The sequence below is a fragment of the Molothrus aeneus genome, chromosome 1, assembly GCF_037042795.1.
Source record: "Molothrus aeneus isolate 106 chromosome 1, BPBGC_Maene_1.0, whole genome shotgun sequence".
Lineage (NCBI taxonomy): Eukaryota > Metazoa > Chordata > Aves > Passeriformes > Icteridae > Molothrus > Molothrus aeneus.
Genome location: NC_089646.1, coordinates 22319150 through 22337101, shown reverse-complemented (window position 1 = coordinate 22337101; position 17952 = coordinate 22319150). Strand labels below are relative to the sequence as shown.

Here is a 17952-nt window from a genome sequence, read left to right as displayed (position 1 = left end):
ATAATGCTAAGCAATAAAACATATCTATTGTGCAGTATATATACACAATAAGAATTTCCTGTTGCATATGGTATAGAATACACTGGTTATAAATAGGTCTTCAGCAGAAGATGAACAAAGTATAAAATCAGCAAGTTTATATATTCAATACTTATTGCAATGCAATTTTTGTTTTATAGGATATGAATACATCTGCATCAAAGAACACATATCTGTGATTTTTCCATTATTAGTCATCACAAAAATTTATCACTCACTCCCAGAAAAAGAGCTTTTTAAAAGTGATACTTCTTTGTGAATAAGCAGTGTCTCCAACATTGCCTCTCCTTATATTGCCTCTTTTCCATATTTAATAGCCAAGGATGCATTTATCATTCAAATGAAAATTGAAATCTTTGTATGTAGTATCAACCTGATTTTTCTTCATTTGTCTGACTAAATTATTTTTTCATATGGGTTTTGCTCTCTTCTCTTTAAAGTGAAGTATGTGTAAATTGAAACATTACAAAAGGGAAAAAATGCCTGTAGATGTATACAACCAAGCAGCCTTGGACTTCTATACAGGAAGAGCAGTAGTACAGCTTTGTAAGGACAGCAGTTAAGCATTCAGACAGCTTGGAGAAGCTGCATATGTACTCAGTGACATTTATGGGATGTTTATTTATTATTTGGTACACACAAACTGCTTGCATGCACATCACCTTGTGAGTTTGTTCCCTCTGGGCCCTACACGATGATGTTTTTTAGTTTCTTTTCCTGAACTAGTCCTCAATAGCTGTGGGGCAGATGCTGATCCATGTCCATCAGACCAGGCAGCCACTCCCCATGTTGAGACACCTCCTGCCTCAGCTGCTGTTTGGCACAGACCTGCAGCCACGTGGGTTGTGGGAATCCTGGATATTGTGTTCCTACACCGTAATTCCTCCCAGCACAGAGGAGCCATCAGTGCAGCATCTGGAAGTCAGCAGAGCCTTGCCCAGGCTGAGGAATCCTTGTTATCATCCAGTCCACCGACCACTGGCCTCAGCCAGCATTTGGACCCAACGTTCACCAAGCAACCAAGCAAGGATCCTGCAGAGTCATTCTCTGTCTACCTGCAATGCATCACCAGAAGCTTCTTGCAATCAAAGACTGCTCAAGGGCAGGCTCAATACATCAAGATCATAACTGAGTTTTTTAGTGTCTAACAAAGGGTGGCATAAATATACACATTCTGCTTCTTCTTAGGTCTCCCAGTAAAGTCCATGGTCAGAGTTTACACACTTCACAGAAGTCATACTTAAACTGAAAATGTAATGATTAGCACAGAAAAATGAAGATTGGTTTAGATGAACAACTCGTACTGGTTACTTCTGGAACCCATAAAGCTAATGAAATTAGAGCTATAAATATCTGAATATGAAAACTTTTCTTTGAAAAAAATACTTAGAATACCTTAATAACTATTAGAACTCGCATTTCTAGCAGACCCTCTGATCATAGTATTCATACAGATTTCATTTATAATTTTAACCCCAAAATATAATCTAGAAAATATTTTGCTATCAAAGGTGTATTTTAGGGAATTCTCTTCTTACACTTTCTAATCTAGTTTCTCAAGCCTTCCTCATATGTTGCAGTCTAAGTTGGAAATGAAGGCTGCAGATTTACAGCTGATTACAACTGACAGTGTTCTCAAAGACACCAAATACAGCTCTCCAGTTCAGTCTGAGCAGAATATTGATAGAATATTTCTGTTGACACAAAAGCACTAAATCTGTTTTAGAATATGTTCCAGGGAAAACTCAATTGAAAAATTGATATCAACTAGAGTTGATTAATGTATGAATTGTTTCAGAGCTGTATGCAATCCCCCAGCTATAGTTCTATTTCTTTACTTGAACCAACTTGCCAATTATCATTATGCATAACTATGAAACTGGGACAAAATTTTGATGATGTTTACATCTTATCTAGTATGCACATAAATTTAGTCTAGTATTTAAAAAAAAGAAAAAAGAAAAACCTATCATTAAAGTGCCTTATGACTGGGCACAGAACAATACATTCTGCACAGTGAAGAGCATCTTCAGGTGTGTGTACCTACCCCATGACTAATCTTGATACTTGAGCCCTGCAGTTGATTGTACAAGACAAGCAGTAATGTGTGCCCACACAAAATACAGAAATCCAGGACTGAACTTTAGATATCTGGCTCTAATATTGCAGTAGCCATATCACCTATGCAGATTATCAACATAAACCAAATCATTTCAGTACTCTTCATTCAGAGTTTGGCAGGTTCAAAGGCTAAGAGCAGAGCAGTTTGAATCTTCAGAAAACAGTGCTTACAACTGTCAGTGTGGATGCTAAAAAGTTCTTTTAAAGGGTCCTCTTACTGCTATTCAGATATGTTCATATGCATAGACTGCTGCATGCACATGTGTTTACAAAATGGCTAATTCTCCAATGAACACTTAATTCTTGGGAGGGTCAAACTGGATTTTAATGCTACTGCATGTTATGTTGGGAATTCTGGTTCCTGCAAGTGCATGCATGTATCTGTGCTTCTTTTTAACATTAACTTGATGTTAATAAATTTAATAAATTTAAATTGATCTTTTAGGTAAGTTATTCCTAATGCATTTTTTTACCATGGCAGGTGCACAAAACTTAGATAGTGAGATCCTAACTCTTGAACTCTAAAACTGGGTCTACAGCTTCTGCTCTGTTTTGTAACAAATGTGATACACTGTTTTTCATGGATAGACACATAAAGCAGTAAAACTAAACCTTTCACAGTGTAGCACATTGGGATTTTAAAATTAAAGCACTTCAGCATGCAGATAAAAACATTTTGAATGTCTTTTTTTTTTTCCACAGAAAAGTCAACATATTCCCTAAGACAAGTGAGTAAAATTAACTTTGCAGGTAATGATTGAGTCTTCTGAAGTGATCAGCTGTGACATAATAAAAAGACTTATCAAAGTTTCTTCATGTTAAATGCAAAAAGAAAAACAAAACAAAACAAAAAAAAAACCAAAAAAAAACCAAAGCAAAACAACAAAAAAACAACCCAAACCAACCAAACAAAAAAAAAAAACAAAAAAAACAAAACCACAAAAAACCCAAAACAAAACAAAATCTGCCCACAAAAACAACCAAAAAAAAAAACAACACAAAAACACACACACACACACGAAAAAAATGTTCAAACTAAAAAGCCCCAAGCCTTGCAACCCAAGGCTATATAATGCACCAGAAAAACTCAAGGAGGGGAAAATGCCTACCTTCTGGCCAGCCTTTAAAAGCTTTCTTTTCCTTCTCCCTTTAGGTGTTTTTTTACAGGGGACTTTTGCAAAACTTTGGTAGGGAATAAGTAGATTCAGATGATGAGATTTATTTTTTTTTACCAGTTTTCTTTTCAAGGAATCTAATCTCACATGCAAGCATTTGCATAAATGAAGTTACTCAGTTTATTTACTTGTAAACTGGTCGAAACAAAGCATTCATTTAGACAGAAGGAATTGGAGCATCCTCCCCAGCAAAGCCAGGCAAGTGCATACCATGGATACCACACATGGGAAAGAGTCCAGAAAACAGGGCTGAACAGGCAGAGGAACAGCCTTTGATGCTTAGAGCCTGGGTAGCTCAAACCACCATCCAAGGGAGCACCTGTTTCACAATCACTGGGTCTCTACATTCATTTTCAAATTTGTACACAGTTCTGAATTTAAAAAAATAAATAAAATAAGAAAACTCACTAAACTGCTCTGGGTGAGTAAAATGCATATGAACTGAAAGTGAGAATGTAAATGGATGTAATGGCAATAATTCTGGAACTAATGGACAAACAAGCACTGCTAAATGCAAAATAACAGAGAATTGATCTAGGTTTACAAACTCAGTTGAGGGACCAATAAAAATATTAGACTGCTGGAAAGGTGCTGTCAGACATAAAGCACCTGTTTAACATTATTTCTAATCGTGGGTGAAGGAAATGGCCCCAGCAGAAATTGGTTGAAGATGATTAAATTTAATTGCAATGCTACATACAAAGTGCTACCCACTCACTGAATTAGAATCAAAATTGCTCAGAAGTGATAGATTCCACAAAAACCAGGTTTAATACAAGTCATGAGCAGCAAGGTTACATGTGGCACAAAGCACATTCCCATTTTCTGAAAGTTCTTTCTGCCTCTCACATGTTGCAGAACTGCACAAAAAGCACCATAATAGGAACCATGAAATCAGGAAATAAGGTCACTGTAAGGTGCAGTGTGGGCTGCAGGAATGCTCATATTCTCCATCATAGTGGAGACAGGAGGGCTGGTAGGAAACACACTCAGTCCACTCTGAGACACAAAGTGCCAGGAATCAATGAGATCAGAAACAGTTAGCAGGAGTGCATGCCCTTGGTTTGTGTAAGGCAGATGCCTCTGTAAGCCAGCTCCAAGCCTTCAGAAGAGTGCACAGAATCCCCCCTGGCAGGGAGCCACTGTTGCTGGAGGCAGCTGCCAGAGACTTTTGGCACAGAAAAGTGAAAGTACAATTTTCCATCTTCTTTACGATTTCTTCCTTTTTTCCTTTCCACAAAATTTTGTTAGTGCAGTTGGGATTTTTTCCCCCTTTCCTTTTGTAGGACTATTTATTAGTTGCTGGTTTATTATCAGCCCCTTTAGACTCTATTTCCTAACTTAAATGTTACTTTTCATGCATTTTCCTTGTAATGTTGCAGCATGCCCTTCCTCTCTGCTTTCAGTGCTGTTGAGAGTGCAGTCACAGTGCTAAAGGATGCAGTCAGAAATGCACAAGTTTTTTGGTCTTCCAGTAAGCACCCAGGTATAGGATGGCTCCTCCTTTAACCTGCTGCCATCTAAGCCATATTTCACATGGTACACATACACCATGTCTAGCCTTTAAATTGCTTTCTGACAACTGTGCCTGGGACGTGTTTGTCACTGGCTGGTGGCAAACACAATACTGTCACTTTGTGGTAGACTTGGCTATGCCTGTGTTTCTAGCATTGATCTCAGGCAGACAGAGATAGCTTGCCCATGCCATGTCCCTCCTCTTCTCTATTTACAGTCATTCAGTCCTCAGGCTCACTTAAGTTTTCAAAGTTTCCAAGTGCCTTGTGTTGTAGTCTGCTTCAGAGAGTGCTAAGGTGCTACTCAGTCCTGGTTATATTTGCTGTAGTGCTAAAACAGCTTGCTTATGGCTCAGTATTTACTAAACCCTCATTATTTCCAAGTACCTGCAATGTACTTAATTAGAACTGCTGGAGCAGCCTCTGGACATGGGGTGAGAGCTGTGCTTTTTTAAAGGTACTCTGTGTAACAGAAAAGCCTTTCCTGCCCCCAACAACCCAAAGAACTCAGGCAAGCACCGAGTGCAATGGAGCAGCTGCTTGACAGCTTTATTTGAAAACAGCTTAGAGAAGTACATGAAAAATACTGTATTCAGCTGAAGCTGCAGGGAACGACGGAAGAAAAATAATTAGCCAAGTCAGAAATTGGCTAAGGCACTGGGTCTTCTGAGCTTTCTATTTCCTTCAAAATAAAAAGGGATCTTTAAATACTGAGTAGTAAACGAGACTTTGTTTATATCTTATCTTAAAAAGCCACAGGAAGAACAGTGTACCCTAATAACATCCTTGGCTTAGAAATTATTCAGAAGCAAGGGGGCCATCTGCTGAATTCCCAGTACCATTTTCTGCTGCATCCTGGAAGTTTCTTTAAAAGTTTTGCAGGCAAGTCCTTTTCAGTGCCAGCTTCGCCATGCTTGTGAAGCATGGCAGTAAATCTCTGAGCAGGTTGGGCTGCGGGTGAGTGTGACAGTGTTATCTATCATGACTTCAAACAGTAAAACTGGTACACTGATCAATGTAATCTATTCAGGACTCAAAAATTCTATCATCACTCTGAAGTGTAAGTAATATCTCTGGATCATAATGAATTTCCTTAAACAGCAATTTTCAGAGACAGAAAATTTGCTCATAATATGCTCCTGAATATAACTTTTCGCATAAAATATAAAAGCTTAAAGCACAGAATCAGCTGTGTTTTAAAATGATCAGCTTCTTTCATTGGCTTACTGTCCATTATCCTTAGTAATGTTGGCCTCATGTTCAAACTCAGCATTTCCTTCCCCATGTAACTCCATCAGAGTCCACTGATAAAGGATTTACTGGTGACTGCTTCTAATTCTACTCTTTCTGAATTCATCACTACTAACTTCACGATATTCACAGCTAGTCCCTTCTCTAATATGTAAAAATGGGCAAAGGCAAAGTTAAACTTTTAAAGGATTTTATGACAACATCACGACAAATTCATTACATACCCAAAGTGTGTTATCCTTGTAGTTGTATGTATCTTGTTCTTGTTCAAACTGCTAAAGGTCTCTCTGCATACCAGGAAGAAGGACCAGAATTGTTTCTGGTACAATAATAGCAAAGCATGCTAAATAAATACTACATAAACACCCAGACTGAAAAAATCCTTGTTCATAAAACCATGAAATTTGATAAAGGTATTTAAAATATTCACCACTTTTCTCATTTCTCAAAGCATAGCCTTAAGTCCACTGACATTTCATGGTCTGTTAATACAGAATACTTTAAATATAGAAAGGTACATATTATCCATTAAAGGCTACATAGACTCATGCATAAGATCACTCATAGTGTACAAACAGAAGATTGTTTAATGGTACAAATGATAAAATCAAATCTTCAAGGCTGCTTCCAATTCAACATTTTAAAAATGACTGCAAGACATAACTTGTACCTTTCAAAGTTATATTCAGGAGGGTTGAATAAAAGCACAGCACATGGAATACAAATAAATGCCACTTGCCTAAGACTTCCTTCTTAAGGAAGTGGTCCCAAGTTTAACTCAATAGTTGGAGAGTTTGTTTGCATTGTGTGGGGCATTTTTTCATGTTTAAAACAATTTTACTACCTCATTCAATACTAAATCTCAATATGCATGACTCCCACACCATAATGAACAATGCATCCAGGTGATGTTTTTTGCTATTCACTATTACCAACTTTATACACACTGATAAGGAAGAGGGATATGGTCTGGAAAGTTATAAATTTGTAGGCACATGCAGATTACTCACTGCTTTCAGTATTTAATAGCAAGCTATTATCCCCCTGTGCCAACTGAGCATCCTTTATTTATCTCCTAAAATCTGAACTTCCGTATCAAAATCTGAAAATAGCCTATATAAACAAATAGTAAATTCAAAATATCGAACACATGAAAAAGTTACACATGAAAATGCTACAGTTGCCCAGCATTAATAAAACTTTATCAGGCACCTTTACTCCCATGAGCTGTCCAACACTCCCTCTTCAAAGGGCTTAGCCAATGACCTCAAAAGCCTGACTAGCTTCAAAGAGTTGCCACTAAAAAAGGCAGAAGAAAACAAAGAATAAATTTTTAAAAAGCAAATATATGTAGAGAAGTAAATTTTTTCCCTCAAGAATTCAGAATGAAAGCTAAGGATTGCTAAAATTTAGTCCTTTCTGTAGAAATGGCCCCAAAAGATATAAAACAGCAACTCCTGGTAATACAAATTTAGGAAACAAGATGTTCTGTCTTAGTAAAAAGTAATACAAAGTGCCCTTGCTACTTTTTTCAAACTTTGGAAAAATCACATGAAAGAGCATTTCTTTATAGTGAAAGAGACTTGAGATTAATTTTCAACTTCATAGCTTTTTTCCTTTTCCACTAAACCCTAGATGGTTGGCTTAAGACTAAGATGGTTCAATTTAAAACAAAATCCTTTAAAAAAAATACACCTTTAAAGATTAAGGAACATGAATTTTCATTGGTCTTCTTCTCTGTTACTTACATATTAACAAAAATTGCTCCCACCCGGTAGCAGGACTATGACTATTTCTTAGTGGACCTGTGTTGAAAATGATGATTTGTTAGTGGAGTCAGACAAATTTATTTCATGAAGTATTTAGATGGAGAGGAGTGGTGTGCATACTCACTAGGCAGTTAAAAAGGGAAAGAAATTTGAAAGTGAAGGATTTGGAACATAATATTCAGAGAGTAGTATTTTCCCAGGCTTCTGATACTACTCAACTTGAATATCAGTTGTTTGAATTCTGCTAAATCAGAAGTATTTACAATCAAGCTTGTTCCCATTTTACATCTTTGAGATCTTTTTTCCATTTGACCTAATTTCAAACAGAGATCTCAGTAAACGTTGCCTGCATTTCTGGGGTTCCACACATGCAAGTGGAAAGTGGATGAGCTCCATGGGTCAAAGAAGACAAACACAGCTCAGCCAATGACTGATCGATGGTACCAGTGAACTGCGGCGCAGTTGTGTTACACTGCACACGACAGGCACAGCAGCACAAGGGAAGAACTCGCAGGCGCTCTATGAGAGTGCTAGTGCACAACACAGAAGGGATTTTGGAAGCACAGTGAAATATGTGTCATTTTTGTTCATTGGAAGTCAAGAAAGAGAAAGCAGACTTCAGTTCCCGTAAGGTATTTCGGGTGCAGGTGTGTTGCGAGGCACAACCTGGCATTGCCGAAGCTCAGGGAATCCCAGCAGTGGGCTCAGGCTGTCCCTTGCACGGGTGTGCAAGGCAGGCTGGGCGGATGGCAGGTCCGTACCCCTCCGTGTGTCACACACCGACACCCGGCACGGTGACAGGGAAAGTTCGGTGGCGACCACGGGGGCGGTTACGGTGCCACAGCCACGGCGGAGGAGAGGCAGGGGGGCATCGCCGCCGCCTGGGCACCTGCGCGCTGCCCCCGGCACCCGCTGCCCCCGGCAGCACAGGACTCCCGCTCGCCCCTACCAAACGCCTGTAGCGACTCACGGACACCGTCTAGGGTAGCTCGACGGGTCTGCAGTCTCCGCAGGACCCCCCAAACTTCACGCGTGCTCTATCTAGACGCCGGTCTAGACAGTTAGTTCACAACGCGCCTTAGACAAACCCGCGAGTGCATTTTTTGGCACACGAATCCACGAGAGCGATCGCTTCCCTCCTCCGCCGCGTCAAAACCTTGGACAAGGTACTAAACCGCGACACCTGGAGCCGACACGGCGCCTTCCCCTCTACCAGCCTCCAACTTCTCACCAAAGCGTCAGAAATTAACCTCTCCCTGGGCACGAGCCCGAGACGCGGTCCACGGATAACCCCAGCGAAGCCGTAGCCCCCCCGTCCCACTGCCGAACGCCAGCACCGCCCCCAGCCCCGTCCCCGCGGCCACTCGCTGGCAGCCGCCGACGGAGAAACTTTTCCGAGCCGCCCGGCGAGGCAGCGCCCACGCCGGGGCCCCGCAGAGCGGGACCGAGCCGGCGCCCACGCCCCGCGCCCCCCGCAGCCGCGCCGGCCGCCCCCAGCGTGGGCATCGCCCGCACCGCTCCTACCGTGCGGGGGGCAAGTGAGGGAGGGGGCGAGGAGGTGGCAGTTACCGGCGAGCGAGCGCCCTTCTTGCAGAGCGGTCCCCTGAAGACGCCTTTGATGCCGCGGTAGTGCCCGTTGCTGAGGTGCCGGGAGCTGATGACCAGGTAGCACGCCATGCGGGCCCCCCGGGCGGGCGGGCGCAGGGCGGGAGGGCAGCCCGGCTCCTCCGCGGCGGCGGTGCGACCTCCGCCCGAGCAGAAGCCCGCATGAAGGAGCGGGCGGGACCGCAGCAGCGATCTCCCTGCTCCCGTCTCATCCAGCGCCCGGGTGAGCGCTGCCAGCAGCAGGATGCACTGAAGGCGGCGGCAGCCAGAGCACATCTGAGAGAGCGCGGAGGCCAGTCCGCATGCTGCTCCGCGGGTGGGAGACGGGCCGGCGAGAAGAAGGGCAGAGCGCAACTTGTACAGTCCGCCGCTGCTACGGCCCTTCCTCCTCTCCCTCCTCCCGCTCCTGCTCAGACCAGGCCACCCGCAGCCGACATCCGGAGGGGAGTTTCTCCGCGGCAGCTGGAGCGGCGGCTGCTCCCCATGGCTGTCCCCAGCGCCGGGCTGGGCGGTGGATGCAGCCGGCACCGTCCCCGCTGCTCCCGCACGGCCGCCGCAGTCGGCGCTGCGCCTCGCTCACCTCCGCCGGCGGGGGGGGGAGGCGGTGCGAGGGGGGCGGAGGAGGGGTAGGGCCGGAGCGGGGGCGGCGGCGGCTGGGAGGACATTGCCCCTCGCCGCCTCGGGGAGGGGAGCAACGCCGGCACCCCGGGCGGAGCGGCCGGGAACGTGGGGGAAGGCAGCGGGGCGCTCTGACCGCCCTCCTTCTCTTCGCCCAACTTTCCCGTCCTTGATGTCGGCTGGTAACGTCCCTTCCCCGCCCGCCTCCGGCTGCGCTCCCACCTGTCCCCGGCATCCCCTGACCCTCCTTCCCCTCCGCTGTCCCGTGGGCCGTCCCGGGCAGGGGACGTGAACGCCACGGGCACTCGGCATCCAGGCGCGGTGCCGGGAAGCGCCGCCGCGCCGGGCGGGAGCCAGGGCTGGCCCCGGACTGCGGCGTCCATCGTCCGGCTCCATCGTCCCACCTGAAAGCGCGTGAATTTAGGTGCGCGGCGTCATTTACCACCTCAATGATTTACACAGAATCGCAGGTATGAAAATCTTCCCCCAGTAAATAGCTGGAACAGGTTGCTCCTCTCCCCTTCTGCAAGACGGAGGTGCGAGGTGCCTCGGACCCACTTGTGCAGACTCAGTTTCTTCTCATCGGGTCACAAGTACCATGTCTGCTCTGCTGCTTGCTAAGTCGATAAAATAAATCAAAACATCACACAGCCTTAGTAGTCACCTGCAGATCATTCATTTCTTCGAAAGAGATTGCCTTAAACTGTAGATAAGAATTGTTTCAGTTTTTTTCAATTAATCTCCTAAAAGCATATGCTTTCAGTTATTTCATGAATGAAACTGATAAGCCGCAATCATTCTAATTTTAGATTCTCAAGAGCTTTTTTCTATGAACCTAATGAAAATAAAAGGAAAATCTCACACAATCCACCAAACTGATAAAGAGATCATGACAAATCAAATGTTATGTTTTGACTGTTTGTGTAACTTGGTGTTGTACACTCCTAGTATGGAGCATTGTATAGTGTTTCACATAACCATATTGTTTTACTACATGTGTGTATATGTAGGTATATACAAATCGTCAAACATATTATTATGTATTTTATTAATAAATATATTAACACTTTTATAAAGAAAACATAATAATTTTGAATTTTGAACCAAAGGTGGAAGTAATATATTAAGAACGTCCATATGTTAACCATCATACAGTGTTTTGCAATGTAAAAACTTTTAGATGGGGGTCAAATTAAGCTGGTAAAATTTAGGTGTGAAATAAATGAAAGGACTTGGCTCTTTGTATTATGTGTGGTTGAGCTGTGAGACTCCTGTCAAAGGGTGTTGTGGATCATAGATTAAACAGTCCCATGAATCAGTACAGATCAGGCTTTGAAGCCTGGTAGTAATACAATGCCTGTAAAAGACCTCTGAAGGACTTTTCTGAAGGAAGAAATCGCATTGTAGATTTTGAGAAATTGTGATACTGTACTAATTAAAAAAAAAGTAGTCCACTGTTAATTTGGTGGTGAAAAGGAGCTTTTATGATTTCCTCCTACAAGTCACAGAAGTCACAGCTATGTGAGTGACTTGAAATTTATTCTTGTTGGCATATATATTTTCAGTTCTTCCTGAAATAATTCCTCTGCAAGCCTGTTAAAGATAAAAGTAATATCTTCACTTTGAATTTTGGTCCACAGCTTAACTTTCTGACTGTACTGAATATGTATCTGGAAGTAAAGACAAGCACCTTTTCTCTTTGGCAATGAAATGAACTTCCAAAAACTTTGCTTCTCTATGATGCAGCTGTTGTTTCTCAGAATAAAACAGAATGAGAATTTGCATCTCAGCTCAACAACTTGCATAGAGGTCTCTGTTCCTTTTCTGTTGGAGACATGAGAAGTCCTTTGCCCCATGAGGCTGCTGATGCTCTGTCACAAGGTGAGGCAGAGGGTGCAAAGGGCCCAGGCCATGTGCATAGGCTGGAGGTGCATGATGGTGTGTTGCAGCCATGTGGTCAGACTGGCCATGTCACCTGCAGAGGAGGTTCAGTACAAGCTGAAATGGTGCAAGGGCTTTGCTGTAGATTTAAAGGACACTACTTTCCTCTTTAAACTGACAGAGCCTTCCCCAGCTCATTTACTAGTATTGTGCGAAACAGAATTTATTTTCCCCTGAGTAGACTGCACCGTATTCATTTTATCCTGCTGAGGAGGATGATGTGCTCAATTGACCTGCTGTGAAAAGTAGAAGTCATTTTGGGCTCCCTTCACTTTGCAAACTCAGGGGAATAGTTACTATGACCACTAATCTAATTTATAAATAATCTGTAGGATGCAAGCCTGAGAAAATGAGATTAAGCGTTGTCAAATTGAACAGTTAGTTATTAATTATATCACTCCCCGAACATTCCCCAAAGTCTCTGGAGATGCAGCACCTTCTTGTCTTTCATCACAGGTCATGTAGAAATATGAGCCTTAACTATTAGTACTTTCATCTGGGTCCAATCCTTCACTACCTTAGATCACATAAAGTAATTTTCAGCTGAGCACAGAGGATGTAAAATACTACCTTTCAGAACATTATGCTTTCTTTGCAGAAGTGCAAGTGACTTTTCAAGATGCAAGGAAGTAAGAGAAGCAGGCTAGCTGTCACTAAGAGATGATGATTAGAATAATGGAAGGTTCTCCAGTTCATCTATCCTCTCAGTTTACAAACTATTTTGTTATTAATAAAGACTACTTAGCATTTAGTGTTCCCCCCAAAAAATAAGCATTTTCTAATTATTCTTTGTAGGGATTGTCCTTATTGCACAATGCAGTGTCTAAATTAAATTTCCATCCTAGATATGAGGATTCTAGTTCTGATATAAATATTCTCTGACCATCAGAACTATATTAATGCAGTCATATCCATTTTAATGGTTTAAATAATTCATATGTTTCTTTGCAGCATTAGACAGTGCTGTGTAGACATACCCATAAAACCTTGTCTGCCTTGTGAATTTTATTTAACTTGTAATTCAAGTGTTGCTCCTGATCTGAGTTTCACCTGCACACATAGTCCATTAAACTGATATTCTCTGCTGTATAGATAAAAACTACAGTTAGCATGATTTGCCAGCTGCTAACCTAAGCACTCCTCACTGTGGGTACAGGCTAGATCTGCTTAAGGGCCTGAGTTTCAAAATGTTTTCCACAATCCCTCTGGTGAGCCTAGAAAGAACAAAGACAACCTTCCCCATGCCTCCAGATATGAGAAAATTCAGAGTGCAAAGCATCTTCTGGCACTATACCTCTTGAAATTTTACTTTCACAAGCAAACAAGGACAGAAGGTGTATAGACACAGAGCTTGAGTACTGTTTCACAGTCTGATTATTCTCACTTAAGTTAACACATTTTCCAATGTAGAAGAACCCAAATTAACCCTGCAGTAAAAACATACTCTAATACGGATATGATTTTTACAGGTCTTCCCCACAGTAGAGAGGGAGGGAAGGAAGAGGGGGAAATCAACATCTTGGCAGGACAATTCAGGTGTGAAAAGACACAATGAGGTTCCTGAGGTATAACAGAAAGGTCTTAGTAACATTACAGTTTTGGACATAAAGGAGATTTTAAAGCTGTCAATTAAGTCCTGGAAATATATGTGCAGATCTTTGGATTATAATGGCCTAAACTAAATTTCCCTTCACTCTGTTTCCCTAAACCATACATCCAGCCTCTCACTCCTCTCCATTCTAGTGATCCATAGCTGCAGCTAATTCCTCTGGGTTCACATGAAAAGTGACATCCTGCCCCACTGAAACTAGTGACACTTTTTGAGGTTGACAAAATCGGAGTTTCTTCAGAAACTTTCAACTGTTAAGCATGTTTATGTATAGTAAAAAACCTTAAATGTATGATTACATTAGTTGTCCTCTTATTCTACTTAAATAAATCATCTAACATCCCAAAAGAGTCATAATTTTTTGAAAGTGAGAACCATATATTAGAAATAGTCAACATTTCTGTGGCTCACATGAATAAATTTTCATCTGAATGTTTCATTTACTTTTCCTAGTGAACCATATTTTGGGGAACATTTTATGAAGTTTCATTCTGGTGAATGTAAAAAATACAAGGTAAGCTGGTCTGCATAAAGCTTTGTTTTGTTTTCAGTGAAATGGCAGCTTCAAGCCTCTCTTCTTTTTTAACCCAGAATCCTAAAATACAATTATGTTTTTTCCTGAAATAACTAATAGAAAAACCTTCTTTGTATCTGTCTTTATTCTATTAATCTTTTTAGGGTATTTTAGTCCTTCCTTATTTTATTCCATTTGAAGCAATCGTAACACTGCTTATCCAAAAATCTTTAACCCCAGGCTGACTATTTTAACCTAAATCGTCACATTTGTCTTTCAAATCACTTATGTAAGCAGCTTTCTGTTACACAGAAGTTGAATCTGTCAAAGTTTATACGTTTAAAGCATTGATGGTTAAATTATTCTACTCTCTAGTCTGTGCAGAATCAATGGACACCGTTGTACTTTGGATGGAGCTTTTTGGAGCATCTTAAGTGCTGAGCAGTCACTTTATAGTCTACAGCTTGCTATTAGTTCTGCAGCCAGCAAACACAGCATGGTGGTCAAAGCAAAGTGTGTGTGTCTACACCAGTGAAGAGCAGTAAATCATGCCCTGCTTTCCCTATAGGCTCATGCACCACTTGTTTTAAGAACGTCATAATTGCACAAGAATCTCATTCTCACTCATGATTCATCCTTACTCTAACTTTACTTAGATACACCTTTTAAGTGACATTCAGCAGCCCCTCTGTATTACTTTCTCTATCACTAAAAAAACAATATCATGCTTCCTATGGAGTTATTGTGAGAATTACTCAATACTGTTACTACAGTCATAAAGAAGAATGTTAAATATTACTAGTACTGGACTATCAGGAAAACTGCTAATTTCATACTCAGTTAAAATATGCAATAAATCTATTTTTTTCAGAAGGTTTCTGGACATGCCATTCACTTAAATTCATAGATCAGTTATGTGAATAGGCCATTACCCTGAATTAACAAAAGCTCAGTATCTCCAGAGTATCTTTCCAGTGATGCAAATACATGTTCCATTGTCTATTCAGAAATAGTATCCATTGGTTTATTCTTATTGTTAGCTATAATCTTCACCTATATTAGGATGGATATAGATGGATATAGAAAGAATAATGACAAGTAGCTACTGTTATGAAAATTATATAGCAGAACACCAATTCTATTTTAGTAGCAAATCCTTTTCTTCAGGCAGATGATATATGGAACACATGAAGATGTAGCAGTGTGTTCATACACTTGCCAATTTATTATGTTTGCATAAATATTTAATACATCAATCTCTTTCTAAAGGAAAAATACGGTTTGCATTTCCAATCTTGTAGTTTTGTTAGATTTTCTTTCTGTTAAATCCTATCAAAACTTTAATTAAATGCTAGACATCCACAAGATAGGTGATTTATGGTTTCTGTTGCTTGTTGATGGTCATCAGACTGATCTTCTGAGGTTAACACTGTATGTGCTAGTGGCTTTAAAATCTAAAAGGTGAGAAGTGACTGAATTTTTGTTATTAGGGGTCATAATTTAATATTAACTGAAAAACAAATACCTTGAATTTTTTTTTTAAATAACGTAAAGTGACAGAAAATACTGACTAAACTCTCCAAAGTTACCCATGATATCCACAGCCAGTGAGGCTGCTAGCATATGCTTCAGCCATAGATACATTAGTTGCAATAACTAATATAACCACAGCTGTCAATCCCTTTTCCAACTCATACTCATTTAATTTAAGGAGAGCTCCAAGGATAATGAAGCAGCCTAGAAACAGGAAAGGATGCTCATTGCAAAGGAATGATGAAGGCAGCTTCTATCAAGTGGTTATTTCCATTATTCCCAGTACTGTCTGCAAAAGTATTTTATCTTACACTTCCATAAGTAACATTCTTTCATGCTTGACCTGCTGTGTATGAATTCACACAACACCTCAGTGATATCCACAGACAATTCCAGCTGGGCAGGTTGCTATCACCCTTTTTGTCTGGTGCTAACATTGCCATAAGTCACCCAGAGACTGTCAACACATATGTGTTACTTTCTAATCTGGCTGCATCTTCAGCCTTTGAAATCTATCAATTGGCATAAGATCAGGTAGAGTTTACAAAGAACTCTCAAGTCACATTTTTCAAGGGGAAAACTCATATTGCTTTTTACAAAGTAAAAGAGAATTCCATTTTCCTTGAGAAAAGAGGGTCAAGCAGGAATTGTGAGATGTCACACAAGCTGGATAAAGATCAGTGATCTGGGAGCTCTATACATTCTGATAATAACAAGTGGCAAGTAACTACAACTATCTTCTCCATGTAGAGGGCCACTTAGTATGGTAGTTCACCAAGCCATTCCAGATAGAAAAAAAATAAAAGGAGAAAGGAACACTTTTGCATAACTTCATAAAAATAAAAAATATATAAGTTCTGCTTTCTAAGACATAAATAGATAAAAGTTCTGCTGAACTGCCAGCAATAAAATACATTGTTTTATTTTTATTTATACATAGATATACTTACATAAATTTTTATCTACATTACGTATGGATTATTTTTATAGATTTATAAATGTGTCTAGTGTCCATATACTAATGAAATAATACAGATATTTAAATGCTTTAAATGTCAACACCTATACCAACTTATTTCCCATGCTGTTTTTCTTTTTCCCCACTTCAGCAAAGTGACAATTTATTCTATTATTTTAGGGAGTTAGTGACAGGGAAGTGATTTAGCAGTCTTCAGCAAAGCAGTACAGAACTAGAGTCTGAGCTGTTCACACCCACTGTACTACCTAAGGTATCTCAGATCTTCATGCTCCCATGGAAGTATTTATTATGCACTGCCACAAGATAACCCTGTTAGTTCTGTGCATATCCTGTTGCCAGTGTTTCATCATCTGTCCACATTAATACTTCAGCAGGCAACCTTTAAAAATACTCTAAAAAATCTTCTGGAACTCAGGAGTCAGTTCCTCATGTTATTAGGTATCTAAGAAGCAACAGTACTTTTTAAGACCAACGCCTACATACTTTCTCTAAAATATACAAATACTAAGAAGTTTTTGAGTGTGTTATGGCCAATTTTTGTTCCTTAATAAGTTTAAATATTTCAAGAATTATGTAATATTCATCCACGTAGTAGCAAATTTCCTTTGTATCTTAAGGAAAATGGCTAATACTGTTGTAATCACATGAATTTTAGTGATAATTAATAATAGAGAAAGGAAATATGCAGTAAAATCACTCCTTTGTAAAAAGCTAGCAAAAGAATCGTACATGTCCTTCTTCCCCCATGGTATCTCCTAAACTGTCTCAGGGGCTTGCTGGCACCTGCAGAGGTATGGATGTCATCTGATTTCTCCAAAGTATGGTATCTAGCAACTTGCTTATGGCCAAAAATGTCAGAGTTTTCTATGCAGAAGTAAAATAGATGTTTATTTCAAATATAAATTCAGTCTCTATTTTTGCAGTCATTTGGTGTTCTAATTATAACAATCTAATTTGTAAACAACACATGCTGAGGTTTGGCAGTGAATTTCTGATGAAACACAGAGTACAAATTTTAATTACATACAGTTCTAATACAGTGAGCACTGCAGCATTTCTGTCATCTTTGAAATGGTAACAAAATGTAAAAAAAGTTTTTTGAAATATGAGCATGAAGGTAATGAGATCAATAAATGTCAGCTAGAAAAAATAATCACAACTCTAGAGACTCACTAACCTTTCTACAAATTCTAGAAATAATAGACTAGCCTGGATGAAGAATCTTTAACAATGGGAAACAGATACCATTATAAGGGGGAAGCGAGCCAAAGACTGCTGAATAAT

At 40.5% G+C, this 17952-nt stretch overlaps 1 protein-coding gene across 1 annotated transcript in view; it reads right to left on the bottom strand.

The window, feature by feature from the left end:
- ZNF804B (zinc finger protein 804B) overlaps nt 1-9694 on the bottom strand; it is a 226222-nt gene extending 216528 nt beyond the window's left edge. The window contains exon 1 of the mRNA XM_066553065.1: nt 9394-9694. Within this exon, the coding sequence (XP_066409162.1) occupies nt 9394-9546 (153 nt within the window). The 5' untranslated portion in view covers nt 9547-9694. The remainder of the gene's footprint in view (nt 1-9393) is intronic.
- Between the last annotated feature and the right edge of the window lie 8258 nt (nt 9695-17952).